At 48.5% G+C, this 15,206-nt stretch overlaps 1 protein-coding gene across 1 annotated transcript in view; it reads right to left on the bottom strand.

Annotated features, from left to right (window-relative positions):
• Positions 1-501: 501 nt before the first annotated feature.
• CLCN1 (chloride voltage-gated channel 1) overlaps positions 502-15,206 on the bottom strand; it is a gene marked incomplete at its 3' end in the record, with an annotated part of 31,976 nt that continues 17,271 nt past the window's right edge. The window contains exons 13-23 of the mRNA XM_082846607.1: positions 12,384-12,453; positions 12,087-12,197; positions 9,544-9,757; positions 9,176-9,309; positions 6,664-6,902; positions 6,268-6,379; positions 5,773-5,849; positions 5,500-5,538; positions 1,601-1,705; positions 1,413-1,499; positions 502-873 (exon numbers count right to left, since the gene is read on the bottom strand). Coding sequence (XP_082702733.1) covers positions 502-873; positions 1,413-1,499; positions 1,601-1,705; positions 5,500-5,538; positions 5,773-5,849; positions 6,268-6,379; positions 6,664-6,902; positions 9,176-9,309; positions 9,544-9,757; positions 12,087-12,197; positions 12,384-12,453 — 1,560 coding nt within the window. The remainder of the gene's footprint in view (positions 874-1,412; positions 1,500-1,600; positions 1,706-5,499; positions 5,539-5,772; positions 5,850-6,267; positions 6,380-6,663; positions 6,903-9,175; positions 9,310-9,543; positions 9,758-12,086; positions 12,198-12,383; positions 12,454-15,206) is intronic.

The raw sequence follows: 15,206 nt of genomic DNA, 5'->3' as shown, positions 1-15,206 counted from the left end.
CACTCTGGTGTCATCAGTCCATGAGGCCATGAGGTGACCCCGTCTCCTCCTCCCACATGGCACTGGCAGGACCAGTCATCCTGGGCCTGCCTTAACCCTGCCCGCCCCTGGGGAAACTGACGGGGGATGGGCAAGGCCAGCAAGACACTGGGACAAGAACACTGGGGAGTGTGGGGGAGTGAGGGGGGCCAGGCAGAGGCAGGCATTCCCCACCCGCACACAGGCAAACTCAAGAAGCCCGTGGACTACCAGGGGCCCTTCGCAGGGGTTACAACCACCGCCTGTCTGGGGACGGGGGGACATGCCCAAATGATTGACCAAGGCTACTCCTGCCCAGATCCTGGCTCCTTCTCCAACACGATCAGGATGACATTTTAAAATTCCTAGCAGAGGCCGGATATTGGTGCGATCTCTCCGGCTTCAGGAAATACCCTCTTCCACACAGGTCCACCCTCTAGCCTGGCTCTCTGGATGGTCTTTATGCGGCGGTCTGGGAGGCGCTCAGAGGACCATTTCATCTTCATCCTCATCATCGGTGGATCGCAGACTGGGGCCCTGCAGGATGTCGGCCAGCTCCCCCTCCGGGCCCGGAGGCCCCGCCAGCTCCAGTTCCTCCAGCTCACTCTCTGCCTTGGCCGGAGCCCAGGAGAGAGGGGGCTCTGGGGAGGCGGATGGCACAGGGGTCTCTGGGGAGGCAGGGGCCACATCCCCTGCCCCAGTGGCCCCACTTCCATCCTGAGGCAGGCTCCAGGCCTCTGCAGCAGGGAGTGGGCCCCCAGGAGTCTTTCGAGTCGAAGTTGCACTCCGGAAGCTGGCAAGGGGAGGGCGGAGCTGCACCCCAGACTTGGTGTGCCCCTCAATGGCCTTCTGCAGCTGCGGGGCAGAGGGAAGGGGAGAGAGGGTACAACATGGGGAGGAAAAGAAGAAAGGGGCAGTGAGAGAAACAGACACGAGAGAGGAGCAGACGATAAAAGGAAAAAGCATGGGAAAGCAAGGTGCATGGCGAGGATGGATCAAAAGGAGAAGACAGAAAAAGGAAAAAAGGGGGCATGATGGACGAAAAGCCCCACCTACAGAGCAGTGAATCTCAAGACCCCTGACACAGGACCTCCTTCGGCCCCTTCCTAGCAACCCTCAGGCCTTCTTCAGCCACTTCCCATCTCCTCCCCCTTCCATGCACCACCACAGCGCACCCCTATGAAACCCTGACTCGGGCCCTGAACCCCCATCCCAAGCCCATGCCGTCCTTAGAAGGGCACAGGGCTGCACTTCCGCCCCCCTCCAGTCTCTGCATGAAAAACAGGAGGGGAGTCTGGAGGAACTTCCCGGATGTTAAGGCCACCCCTGCCCCCCCCACCCTGTATCCTGTGCCCCACTCTTCCTCACTGCTCACATGGGACCATCGCTCTTACCTCCTCCAAGGCCAGCACCCCTGTGAGCTTCCCCATGCTGGTCACATACGCAAGGTGGAGGCCGAGCAGGGAGAAGAGCGTGTGAGTCTGCGAGGAAAGGGCGGCAGGTCAGCACGCAGAGGCCCCGCACCTCCCAGCCCTCCCAGCAGCCCTTCTCGGCGGGCGGTGGGCATCGGGCAAGGACTCGCCTTGTGCAGCGACGTCTGCTCCACCAGCTGGAAGGGGGACTGGTCGATACAGCAAGAGTCAAAACAGACAGGCTGGCTCAGCTGCTCTCGTTCCCAGGCCTCAATCTGCCGGAGAGGAGGGCCGTCACCCAGTATCAGAGCCCCCTCAAACCTCAGATCTTGACCCCAAACAGCCCTCCTCGCCCTGGCCCAGAAGCCTGAAATACACAGTGAACCGTCACAGCTCCTCCAGACCACTAGCCCTCTTCCCTTTCCCCCAGGGAGCCGCACCGCTCTCTTCCCTCCTCCAGCCCCAAATCAACCTTCACCTTCAGGTGCTCAGAACACGCTCCTTCTTCCTGGTGCCCCAAACACTTATTTCCAACCCATCTTTCCAGCCTTATTTTCCACTACTCCTGTAACACCCACAGCTCCAGTGAAGCCAGATGTGCTTCCGCTTCTGCGACTGCTGTTCTGGGTTTCCCCAAGAACCCCACCCTGCGCCCATACCCTACGCCTAACACTCCGGGTCAGACGTGCTCTGCCAGGCTCTCCTTTTCATCTTAGGCTGGCGTTTGTCTTAATTCTGCCCCCTGGGCGGAACTCCTCCGGAGTGCTGTGTGCTATCAGTTGCTGTGTGTCATGGAGAAACCAGCACACTGACCTTTTACACAGCAGATCATGGCAAAGATTTGTTGGATTGGAAGAGCTGTCCTGGGTCACGTGGCACTTTGTTGACTCAAACAAGCCGTTTCTGTGTGTTTGGTTTGGTTTACATTGTTTTGTCTATGACCGAAGCATTAAGGCAATAGTTGAACTTTCCTCTGGATTTTAGATGTGCACGTCAAAAATCCCCAAGATTCTGAATAATCCAGTATCGCTCTGGTTCTCATAAGGGATTTTTAAATTTTCCGTAATCTCTTTTCAGGCAGTCCCTTCCGAATGAGGTACTACTTTGTTTTCCTGTTTGCCCAAATCTATACGTTTCAAGCTTCAGAGGACGTCACCGAAGGCCATCCCCTAGTTCTCGTGTCCCGTGTTTGGTCCACAGTGCTGTGCTTTCCATCTGTCCCGTCCTGCTCTTTCTGGACTGCAATCACACCTCCTCTAAACTCTCACCTTCCCTGACTATAGGTTCACACAAAATTCTCACAGGATGGATGACCACTTAGCAGGTATGTTGCAGAAAGGATTTACTTATAGGACGGGGGGGCAGCCCCTTGCCAACCCTGGTTTGGCTGGTCCTGTCTTCCTGGAGCATTCTTGCAGAAAGGATTTACTTATAGGACGGGGGGCAGCCCCTTGCCAACCCGGGTTTGGCTGGTCCTGTCCTCCTGGAGCATTCTATGATCATTTCTGACCTCCCTGGTTCCTTTTTTGCCTGCCCTTAGGGAACAACACTAACAGAACCATTTCCAGTGCACATGCACCAAGCCCTTCCTCGGTGCCAAGCATTATTCTAATTGCTTCACTCATTGAATCCTCTGCGACAACCCTATCATTATCCCCATTCTACAGATGAGAAAACAGAGGCATGGAGTGCTTCAGTGTCTGCCCAAGATTACACAGAGGTGGGCTTCTGACCTTGACTGCTGATCGTGTTCCTGGGACCCCCAGCTGTTTTCTGCTCCTTGTCTGATGTGTTCCTTGACTTGAAAAATCTCAGCATCAAATACAAACCAGGGCTCTAACTGTGTGTATCCCTAACAGAGCAGCAGAATTAAACAAGACAGAGGACTTCCCTGGTGGCTCAGTAGTTAAGAATCTGCCTGCCAATGCAGGGGACACGGGTTCGATCCGTAGTCTGGGAAGATCCCACATGCCGCGGAGCAACTAAGCCCGTGTGCCACAGCTACTGAGCCCGCATGCCGCAACTACTGAAGCCCAGGCGCCTAGAGCCTGTGCTCTGCAACAAGAGAAACCACCGCGATGAGAAGCCCACGCACCACAACGAAGAGTAGACCCCGCTCGCCGCAACTGGAGAACACCCGCGTGCAGCAACGAAGACCCAACACAACCAAAAATAAATTAAGAAAAAAAAAAAAAGCCATAGCAAGGACTTCTGGCAACCTAGAACGGAATTCTTTGACTATTCCCAGAGGTATCATCTTGATATTGTCAAGGGTGTCATCTTGATCTAGCCTGAAAACTGTGTTAAAATATCCTGAAGTTTGACTCCTACTGAATCTTATCCTTTCAAAAAGTCTTGGTGGTTCCCATGGGAGTTGAGAGTGGCTTAAAATCTTCCTTGAGAAAGATATCACCTAAAAATGTATGATCTATCTTCTTTTGATCCCTAGTTGCATTTTATTTCCAGCGGTCATTAAATAAGCTCACTGATCAGCTAGTTGGCTTTCTTCAGTGTATTAAAAAAAAAAAGTATTGGGCTCCCCTGGTGGCGCAGTGGTTGAGAGTCCGCCTGCCGATGCAGGGGACGCGGGTTCGTGCCCCGGTCCGGGAAGATCCCACATGCCGCGGAGCGGCTGGGCCCGTGAGCCATGGCCGCTGAGCCTGCGCGTCCGGAGCCTGTGCTCCGCAACGGGAGAGGCCACAACAGTGAGAGGCCCGCGTACCGCAAAAAAAAAAAAAAAAAAAAAAAAGTATTATTGGTTTGAGCACCCTAGTAAGGCACTCCTTGATTGTAGTTATGGCCTATCTGATTCCTGCTTGTGGGCAGAAGGAAAAGTTCGATTTTTTTCTTCTGTGATCATCCATTTGAATTTTTAGGTCATTTATCAGAAATGTGTGTGTCTCGAGAGGTGTCAAGGGGAGAAAGGGAAGACTGCCTTTCTCTCTTGTCACTCACCACCCCCTCCTCCAACCCTGAGTACTTTTAATTCTTAGCACATATATATTCTGGACATCAGTGGATGTTTATTTAAAGATAATACACATTATGGTATTTTGTCAGCTACATACTTTTTTTTTTTTTTTTTTTTTTTGCAGTACGCGGGCCTCTCACTGCTGCGGCCTCTCCCGTTACGGAGCACAGGCTCCGGACGCGCAGGCTCAGCGGCCATGGCTCACGGGCCCAGCCGCTCCGCAGCATGCGGGATCTTCCCGGACCGGGGCACGAACCCGTGTCCCCTGCATCGGCAGGTGGACTCTCAACCACTGCGCCACCAGGGAAGCTCAGCTACATACTTTTAAAGCTCTACCTTTCAGCCTTCGAAGCAAGCTGCATTCTTTTACTAAGTGGAATGGTTGCTAATGGATGCTGTCGGTGTCTCTCCACACGCCGGGGTAGTTCTGATAGGCACAGCTCAGCCACCTGCTCCCACTCACTGTGCCACGTTCCGTTCACTCGGCACAACCAAACCCACTCAGTACTTGATTTTCTCATGGACTCTATAGGGGATAGTGATTTGTCCCGATGAGGCGCCACTGTCAGAATCTGCCCTCAGTTTGTGTTTCTTCCCAGTCTCGCTTCCTGGAATCTTCTCATTGTCCACTGTCTCAGGACCCTGGTCAATCCAGCAGAGTAACCTCACCAGACACTGAATTCCCCATCTTTGTTCTTCCACATTGGTTTGCGTAAGCGCTGGCAGCCAGGTGCCATTTTCCTGCAGGTAAATCTCACCCATCCCGCATAGCCTCTGCCTGGTCTAGAACTTCCCTAACGTCTAAAAGCTCTAAGGGTCATCCTAGCACCACGGGCGCATCTACACACGGAGGCTCAACACTTCCCTCTCCTGAAATGACGCCGGTCCCCATGAGCACACCGCCATGTCCCCCTACCTCCGAGCAACGTGCTCCGTACTGTCTCCACGGCCACACCTCATTTCCAACCTCTCAGAACGCTTTCCTGCCTAGACTCACATGTTACTCTTACAACAACACAATGAAGAAGGTCGAAAAGAGTGAGCAATATGTTCACGTGACAAAACAACCCACCCCAGGTTCCTGTTTCCTTTACTTACCTCTTCAGGCGACATGTGATCCACTAAATCCTCTGAATCCTAGAGAAGAAAGACATAGGTCCAAGTTCCTTCCCTTTTCTTCCAAGTGGGACCACAGCCATCCCTCCCTGGCCAAGCCACAGATGCCTCTTTCCAACCCATCATCCCTTCCATATGATGAAGCTTCTTCTTGGTGGGACCTCTTCTCTCCTGATTTAAGGATCATGGGTTTCTTGCTCCTCAAAGACAAGCTCCCTGTCCCATGTCCCCCGCCCCCAACACATCTCCTCTCACCTGGGTCATTTTCTTTGTGGGGCGAGCTCTGCCCAGCAAGCAGCGCAGCAGGGACTGAAAGATGGAGGGTCTTTGACCTGAGAGGAGTGGTGAGTGAACGGAAATGGAAAGAAAGCAATATCCATCCTGGGAGGAAATGGTCAGGGGCTTCAAGTGGTCCTGACACTTCGCCACAAAAGGTCCATACTTCTAGGTGCTTCACCTCCACAGGAACTCTCCCCTTCCATCCTCCTAATCCAGCCCTTGCCCCATGCCTTGGGATGGTAACATGGAGACTCGAAGAATAGAAACCCCCTCCCACCATCCTCAGGCCTCACCCCTCCTCATAGTAGGAGCCCTTAGGTTGAGGAGTGCCCAGACACAACCACAGGCATGAGGCAAGGGTGAGGTGCATGATGGGAGAATCTTTACCTGCAGTCTCAAGGGTGAGGTGCATGATGGAAGAATCTTTACCTGCAGTCTCAAGGGTGAGGTGCATGATGGGAGAATCTTTACCTTCAAGCTCCGGTGCTTCCAACTGCTGTTTGTGGCCGGGCAGGGGCCCGTTGGGCTCTTCAGGGGGCAGTGGAGCAGTAGGAAAGGGGTGAGGAGGAGGAAGAGGAGGCAGCTGTAAAGAATAGAAAAAGTTCTCAGTCCCAGAGAAGAGGCTACCTTTTCCTGTCTTTACCAGGTGGTGTCCTGGGAAACCCATCTAACTCTATTCAGTTCAGAAGTCCTCATAGCACTTTGAATTCTCATGGTACCATCAGTTGCAAACTTATCTCCTTCAGTCCCTGGACCCAGGGGCACTTGTCTCTTTGACTTTGTCAATGATCAGCATCTTCCCTCTCTCTTCCTATTTTCCCTTTGCCCCATCTATCCTGTTCACCCGGCCCTTCCCAGCCCACTCACCTCGGGCTTCCCATAGAGGTCCTCATCTTCATCCTCATCCACAAAGGCAAAAGACTCAGGTCGACCCTGGACGCCACGGCGCCCCTCCCCAGCCTGCCGCACCTTCCCGTCGAAGGGCAGCTCTGACAACTTCCTTGCCATGTCCTGAGCTAACTGCAGCCTCCGTTCAGGACACAGGTGATGCTGCAGAAGGGACTGGAGTTCTGAACGCTCCACGGAGCCCAGCAGGATCATCGAATCTGGGGGAGATCCAAGCTCAGCCTGAGGGCCCGCTCAATTACCCTCCCCCCCGCCCCCTCCCCGGCCCTGCTCGGCAGGATGGAGTCAGGGACAGAAGCCCAGCACCCAATCTTTGTTCAGCTCTTACCCTCTCTTCCTAAAAACTCATTTCAGAAGTCTTCCAGGATTGATCTCACTCAATCCCTATTATTTCACCCATTTAGCACTTAGAGCCCCAATTGGTAGTACACTAATTGGTGCTAATTTGTACTTATTTTGATGCAGCCCTTACATAGATTGTTTGTAAATAGGTGAACTTGGTATTAAAATAGGCTAATCAATACTGTCTCCAAAAGAAGACACATTAAAAGCCATTCATACTGAGATGAATGAATATACTTTGAAAGAAGTCTACAAGGATATCTGATGTTTAATCACTTAAAGACTCTGGGTCCTTGTAGGCATAAACAGAATGCCTACTTTTCCTGGGAAGGTCTTTTATGTATTTATCAGAATTCTGCTACTATAATTAACATTTTCATTAAGTTTTGAGGCCATAAGATTGCAGCAGTGTTACTGAGACAAATCTTACCATGAGGTCTTAGTCATTATTATGAAAACCCTGCAGCCCATCGGCTGTACCCCTATTCCAGTGAGAAACCACTGCGTTAGAGGCCACTGAAAGGTGTTTGGGATTTGGGAAAATATTAAAACTGAGCTAATTTGAGTAGTTTGGATACTCTGATGATCTGAACTTAGAGCTAACAAGTTAAATGGCTCCAAATATCCCTAAATGATTCCATTACACTAATACAATCATTAGACACGTATTTATTTAATATCCAGTAAATACCTATAAGGAGGCAGTCTGAGTGAGACAGGTGTTATAGTCTCTGCCCTCCAGGGATACACAATCTACTGAGGAAGATAAGACATAGATATAGAAACCACAATAAGAAATAATACAAAGCAAGATTAAGTGCCAAAGGTGGGCAGAAAGGATGGTGAAGGAGGTGAAATCACTGCTCATTAAACACGTTCACTCCCTCATATGGAACAGTTTCATCTGCTCCTCCAATGGGGCATTAAAGAACAGCTATCACTTAGCTAGGTAGCTATGAGAACCACATAAGGGGCCGTAAGATTTCTAGCCAAGCCTCATTATTCTCGGATTCCCTATTTGTGAATTCACCTACGGGCTTAAATATCTTTGTGACCCAAAATCAACATTTGCAGTACTTTTCCCATCATTCATAGACATGTGCAGAGCAGCAAAAAATTTGAGTTACCCCACACACACATTCCAAGCTGAGTCTGAACAAGGTGATGCTCTGCCCTTTTTTTTCCAGCTTTCATATTGTAAACAAATGTTCTTTCGTGGTCCATTGAATGCCACGTTTTTTGCATTTTTTATGTTGGTGATTTTGCTGTTTTTTAAGGGTTTTTGTTTTCTAAATGTATTTATTTTATTTATTTATTTTTGGCTGCATTGGGTCTTCGTTGCGGTGCGCAGGCTTCTCATTGTGGTGGCTTCTCTTGTTGCGGAGCATGGGCTCTAGAGTGCAGGCTCAGTAGTTGTGGCTCATGGGCTCTAGAGCACAGGCTCAGTAGTTGGGGCACACGGGCTTTGTTGCTCAGCGGCATGTGGGATCTTCCCGGACCAGGGCTCGAACCTGTGTCTCCTGCATTGGCAGGCGGATTCTTAATGACTGCGCCACCAGGGAAGCCCAATTTGGCTGTTTAAAATTGCCCCTAAGCAGGAAGGCTGTGCTGTGCCTTATGGAGAAAAGAAGTGTGTTAGATAAAAGCTTTGTTCAGCCATGAGCTAACCTTCTGTTGGTCATGGTGAGTTCAATGCTGATGAATTAACAACAGTTATTAAATAAGGTGTCTTTAAGGAGAAACACACCTAAGACAAGTGTATGTTTTGATTACTTGAAGAAAGTGTTGTGACCAGAGGCTTGCAGGAACCTCACCCTCAATTTCCTCTAGGAGCAGTGGTTCAGTATAGTGTCCCTAATTCAGTGTTCTTGGAAACTTTATAGAACATAACTACAATGACTAATGAGAATCAACTGTATTTCTTTCATTGGCTTTCTTAACTGTCTTCTTGTGCTTGTGTTATGGCTCTGTTCTTCCTTCCTTGAGGATGACCATGTTCCCTAAGGCTGAGCGTCCTGCAGCAGCCTGGGTGGCCCCTTAGACAAGCCCACACCACAGTGCCGCCTCCACTTCTGTGGAGCCCTGGTTCAGGTCACTAGCTCAGGAATCTGCTTCCTTCCCTCCCACTGACCTTTTGAATCGACCAGTGGTAAAGTCTTGACTGTGGTGGTCTGGAGCAAGTTTCGCAACTCCCCATAAGTGCAAGAAGCTGAAACAAACTTCACGTCCCGTACCATGATGTCCTCAACAAAGACTGTAAATTTGCTGCAGAGGGAGAAAGCGCAGGCAGGGTTAGCCTTACCACATGCCCGTCCCTTCCACTCCTCCTGTGAGGTCTGCCATGCATTTGATCACTCATAATATTTATGAAGTGTGTGGGAATATAAAAATAAGTAAAAAGCAGTGCTTCCAGACGTTGACCTTAACCTCATGCTCAATCTCAGAACCTCCCACACCAACCCCATCAAATCTGAACTAATTCCAGCTGGTGCCTCTGACCTGAGCTGGTTCCAACCAAGGTCAGGCAAGTAGGGTAGCTTCTTGACCTGGATGATGCTGTCATAAAGGGAGGGCTGCAGGCTCTGAGCCACCATGTTGGCCAAGATAACAGCCACCATCATGGGTAGGATGTGAGCGATCTGACCCGTTAGTTCGAAGCAAATCACGGCTGTGGAGACTGTGTGGGATACTGCACCAGTCAGCGCTGCTGCTCCTAGAATGAGACACAGGAGCGTACCGGTGGGTTAGGGCTGCCTTTCTTGTCATGGGGGCTACATGGGGATGTGACGGGAGTGACACAGGGTGGGGACACATGATCCTGGGCAGTGCCAACACTCCTGAGATAACCATTTGTCAGGAGTAAAGGGTTAGAATGCTGAACTGTTAGAAACTCGTCATTTTGATCTCATTCTATGACCTTCGGCAATTTACAAAAATTTTGTGTGTGGCCAAAGTTTCATTTATAAAATAAAGATGGTGATGTGGCATCTATTCCTTGCTTTTAAAAGTTTGGATCACTCTTAACTGAGCATTTAAAAAGCCATTTACAGTGTTTTCCCTTGGACCTCAGGTTTTGTTCTGTTTCGTTTATAAGTTTATTTATTTATTTTTGGCTGCGTTGGGCCTTTGTTGCTGCGCGGGCTTTCTCTAGTTGTGGCGAGTGGGGCCTACTCTTTGTTGAGGTGCACAGGCTTCTCACTGCGGTGGCTTCTCTTGTTGCGGAGCATGGGCTCTAGGCGCACAGGCTTCAGTAGCTGTGGCACGCGGGCTTAGTTGCTCTGCGGCACGTGGGATCTTCCCGGACCAGGGGTCGAACCCGTGTCCCCTGCGTTGGCAGGCAGGTTCTTAACCACTGCACCACCAGAGAAGCCCAGACCTCAGGTTTTGATGCCAACAATTTATGAGTGGATAGAGTCAAAATTCAGGAATCATGCTGTAGACTTGGATCAATGAGATCCTGATTCTACTATTTCTCAACTGTATGAATAGAACTTAATTCTTCTGGAATCCTATGCTCTCATCTCTAAGGTGAAAGGGGTCATTAGATAAGTTCTAAGGCCCTTGCAGATCTAAATCATTATGATTCCATAAGCTCTTAGACAATAGAATCTGTCTTACTTGTTTTTGGTTATGTTTTCCCACCAACCAAAATAGTCCCTAGTGCATTAACTATATTTGTTATTTAAATACGGGAAGAGGGCTTCCCTAGTGGCGCAGTGGTTGAGAGTCCGCCTGCCGATGCAAGGGACACGGGTTCGTGCCCCGGTCTGGGAATATCCCACATGCCGCGGAGCGGCTGGGCCCGTGAGCCATGGCCGCTGAGCCTGCGCGTCCGGAACCTGTGCTCCGCAACGGGAGAGGCCACAACAGTGAGAGGCCCGCATACCGCAAAAAAAATAAAATAAAATAAATAAATAAATATGGGAAGATATTCTATGAGAAAAGATGCTGGGGAAGCCATACATCAAAATGGAACAAGAAAAAGTCACAAAAGGGAAATATTGGGAGGAATGATTCTCCTGGATGGTGTACCCAATATCCTTCAAAACATAAACTAACACAGGAGCTATACTGGCAAAGGTCCACCAGGGAGATTGGGGGGATACCTAAGAGGCATGAAGATGGGGAATAAGAGCAGATGACTCTTATTGATGAAGGAGGTTTTTGTAAAGAACTATGATGGGGGAGTAAGGTCCCTGTATGCACTATAAAGCTCGTTAGTTCTAAATCAAAGGGAGGCATGGCTGTAGATGTTACGGGATTTCAGTGAGGGGGGGGAGGGAGGAAGCATAATAATTCTGGGGCATACACTGGTCATTTTGTTAGACATGGCTTTTGGTTGGAAGGGACTACAGATTTAACAGAAAAAGATTATCTCAGACTCTCAAAATGTTAGGGCTGTAAGACACCTCAGAAGTCATTTTAGAATAAAGAAACTAAGGTGCAGAAAGGCCACTAACTTGCCCCATGGTTATCCAGTGACAAAAGACAGGGATGAGTCCAGAGCCCATGTTTCTTAGCTCTTAGTCATGTGCTCTTAAGTCCCATTAACAAGAGCACATCTGCAGGTTAAGAGTATTCAAGCCAGTCACCTGCACTGTTGTTTCCACGATTCTTTGGGGGAAAAAAAAGCCCTTACCAAGCATTCAGAGGTGGTCCTAGGTGCTCTCATCCTTGTTATCTCATTTAATCCCCATAATCCCTTTTCTACATGAAGAAACTAAGGCTCTTGGGCTTCCCTGGTGGCGCAGTGGTTGAGAGTCCGCCTGCCGATGCAGGGGACATGGGTTCGTGCCCCGGTCTGGGAAGATCCCACATGCCGCGGAGCGGCTGGGCCCGTGAGCCATGGCCGCTGAGCCTGCACGTCCGGAGCCTGTGCTAATAAGAGCTAATGAGAGTCAGAGCCAAGGGTTGATTATGTGAATAAAAGTTGAATTAAACAGCATTAAATTAAAACCATATTGTGTAGCCTGGAATACAGATATCATGGGAGAGTTCGAGTGTGGGTATTTGGGGTGACAGGAGGGTGGAATGTGTCTCACCAATTACTGCATAGCCCCCAGGTAGGATCTTGTAGATGATGTCATCAAATAAGATACCATCTGGGAAAAGAATGGCCATGATCTCTCCTACCAGCCTTCCAAATGCAGCTCCTAGGGAGAGACAAAAGGAAGGAAGGTGTTGAGAGATTCAAGGTCTTTATCCTCTTTTTTCAGAGCCATACCTCCTTGGGCGTTAAGACCAAATACAAACCCCCAGCCTTCCAGGCCTTTCCTTATTTTCTCAGTACACTAGATTGCAGCCATCAGTAAGATCCCAGGCTTCCCCTCAGAACTTACCGAGCACAAACACAGGCATGAAGCCTCCGCAGGGTATGGGCATAGTGGTGGCCACGATGGACATCCAGAACTGGGGTAAAAAGAGGCGTCAGGACACCCTCTCAACTCTGCCCAATACACACACACACACACACACACACACACACACACACACACTCTCAACCTCCTTCCCACTATCCTCCTCCTTCTTGCTTCAAGAGTTACAGACATCCTGGGATAGCTAATCCTTCTGGAAGCCATCCTGTCTGTCACCCTTCCTCCAGAACCAAAACCACATGGGGCGCTCAGGCTAAGAGCTCACCAAAGACAACACTATAAGAAGGTTCAACCCAAATTGTTCCTACCTGGAGTGACAATATTTGCCTTTAGGCAATAAAAACAAGGAGTGAGGCCCCAGAGGACTCCTCTGTCACTGCCCCCAAAAGGGCCCTAGCCTACTGTATCCTCTTAGCCCACAAAGGTCACCTCAGCTAAGCAGCCTGAGCTCTTGAACGTGGAGGATACCTTTTCCTGGCCAGACTGTTTCTGAAAAAAAAGCCCCAGCTCTAAGTGGCAGACACCTTAAAGTCATAGTGACTTACTGCATGATTGCTTTAGCTTCACTATGACCATTTACAAAGCCATCTATATGGCAAGCCTCACAAGGGAACCCGGAGTGAAGAGAGTCCTGCCTGAGCCATTTCCTTTAACATCAAATCACCTTCAACAAAGGATCAGAAAATCAGATCTGTCCTGACCAACCTGCAAGAGCCCATTGAGAGAGCCAGCTAAACCAGCCAGCGTGATAGAAAGGACCTCCAAGGCCAAGGTAGTATTCCAACAGGAATTGGGACGATTTGAGCAAAAGCAATATGTACATTCTGCAGCAAAGAACGCAAAGGAACTGAGAAACCGAATGGAAAAAGGAGGAGTGGTGGACCTTTTGAAATATCTGTAAAAGAAATAAACATATGAGACATGATATGAAAATTAAGCAACCGGTTTACATATCATTTCCCAAATAAGTAAGCCGATCTTAGAAAATGATCTCAAACTAATTTGGTGAAAAATGACAACAGCTGAAGGTCAAAAAAAAATTCCCAGGCTCAAAATATTTACAATTTAAACACTGCGCGAACTTTATTGTAAACTAATAAGAAAGAAGCTTCCTAATTTTCTGAACCTTAGAGAGAGAGTCTTTTGAGCCAGGGCTGCCCTCAAGAGACAACCTCTGAGAAGGGGCAAAATACATATGTCGCCATTTCAGAATAGGACTGTTTAAAACAGCGGAGAGCAGCGAAGTTAAACGCACAAGTGAAGAGGATACAGATTGCAAATTCTTCCAGTGCGCAACAACAGCGTATCTTGCTGTGTTTGCCTTCTCTCAGCGCTGGCACAGTGCTCAGTAAATGCAGGCAGGATGTAGGTAGGTAAGTTAAGTAAGTAGGTAGGAAGGAAGGAAGGATGCAAGGAAAGAAGAGAGTTTGGTCAAACAGTACTCATGCAAAGCAGAAACACGTAGAGCTGATATTTGCTTAAAACATCCAACAGTAATGCTTTCAGGGGAACTTGTTTAAACTGCGGATGACCAGACACCACTGGAAGCTACCCCATCAGACTGTCTGGAGACAGAGTTCTAGGCGCTTGGAGGCGTTTCTTAAGTGATCCTGACATACAACATTTTGAGACCCCTTGAACGATTCTGTACTGTCTCTTAGGAATAAGTACATGAAAGCCATAGGGTTTTTGCAGGCTCAGGTTAATCTGAAAGCTCCAGTAATAAAGATAATAGGTGGCTGACTGGTCTGATTTCAGAGGATGAACTTCAGATTATCCTCCAAGATAAGTGTAAGAATAGCAACAGGATCAGGGGACACTGAAGTTATCAACTCCTATAGCACAGAGAATGACAGGAGACTAGCATTCTTTTTGAGCTGTTAGCACATGAAAGGGAAGATCCAGAAGCAGGGTAAGTGATCTGGAATACCAATAATTCCCAAGATTTTAGACACCCAGTTCTAGAGAACTGGGAAACTAGAGACCCCTTCTCACAGATTCTACTTTATTTAAACCCTTCACAGGAAGGAACCACAGGAAGATTAGGCAAGAATGCTACAGAGCCTCAGGCAGTACTGAGAACTCAGGGATCTAGGTAATAATGTTAGACTTATTAAAAAGGAAACTGAGATGTTGCAATTATATTCATACTCATTATAAACACTCCAGAGTTACAACATGGTGATGCCTTCCATGTCTTAAAATTGAGAAGATGGAAGTTCCCTTCATCAATGTTATAAAGAGCTGAACTGAGAATCTTCTCTGTGAGCAGAGACTGCCAGAAGACCACATAAGCTAAACTTCAAATCAAACTGTGGACAAATAGTTCTAAGTCACTTGTATGTTTTAATGTGCCTACGCACCCTATTGTCCACACTTTGGAAATAACAAGGGTATGGTTATGCGTCCAATGATAAGACAGTGAAAATGCTGGAAGCAGTGATTACTAGGTAATATCATGGATTTATAGCAGTGAATGGTTTTACATTTAAAATAGTATAGAATAGCATAGGCCTGCTTCAATCTGTTGGGCTTGAAATACAGCCCAAGAAATGTGAGTTTCTTCTCGATTCACTTATTATGTAGACATTGTTGAGGATGTAATTCAGTGAGAAATTAATAAGAATGACATAGAGTTGAGTCCTGCTATATAATCCAAGTAGGTTTCTCAGAATAAATTTTAATCTGTAAGGTGAAATCCAGAGATATACTTGGGAATCTGAGGAAATGAGGTCAGGTGGGAAGGAAATGTTGAAAATACATACAGAATTTTGTTTCTCCAAAAAT

Source organism: Leucopleurus acutus, assembly GCF_964270905.1.
Source record: "Leucopleurus acutus genome assembly, chromosome: 9".
Lineage (NCBI taxonomy): Eukaryota > Metazoa > Chordata > Mammalia > Artiodactyla > Delphinidae > Leucopleurus > Leucopleurus acutus.
The sequence above is the reverse complement of the archived record's forward strand: the minus strand, read 5'-3'. Positions and strand labels throughout refer to the sequence as shown.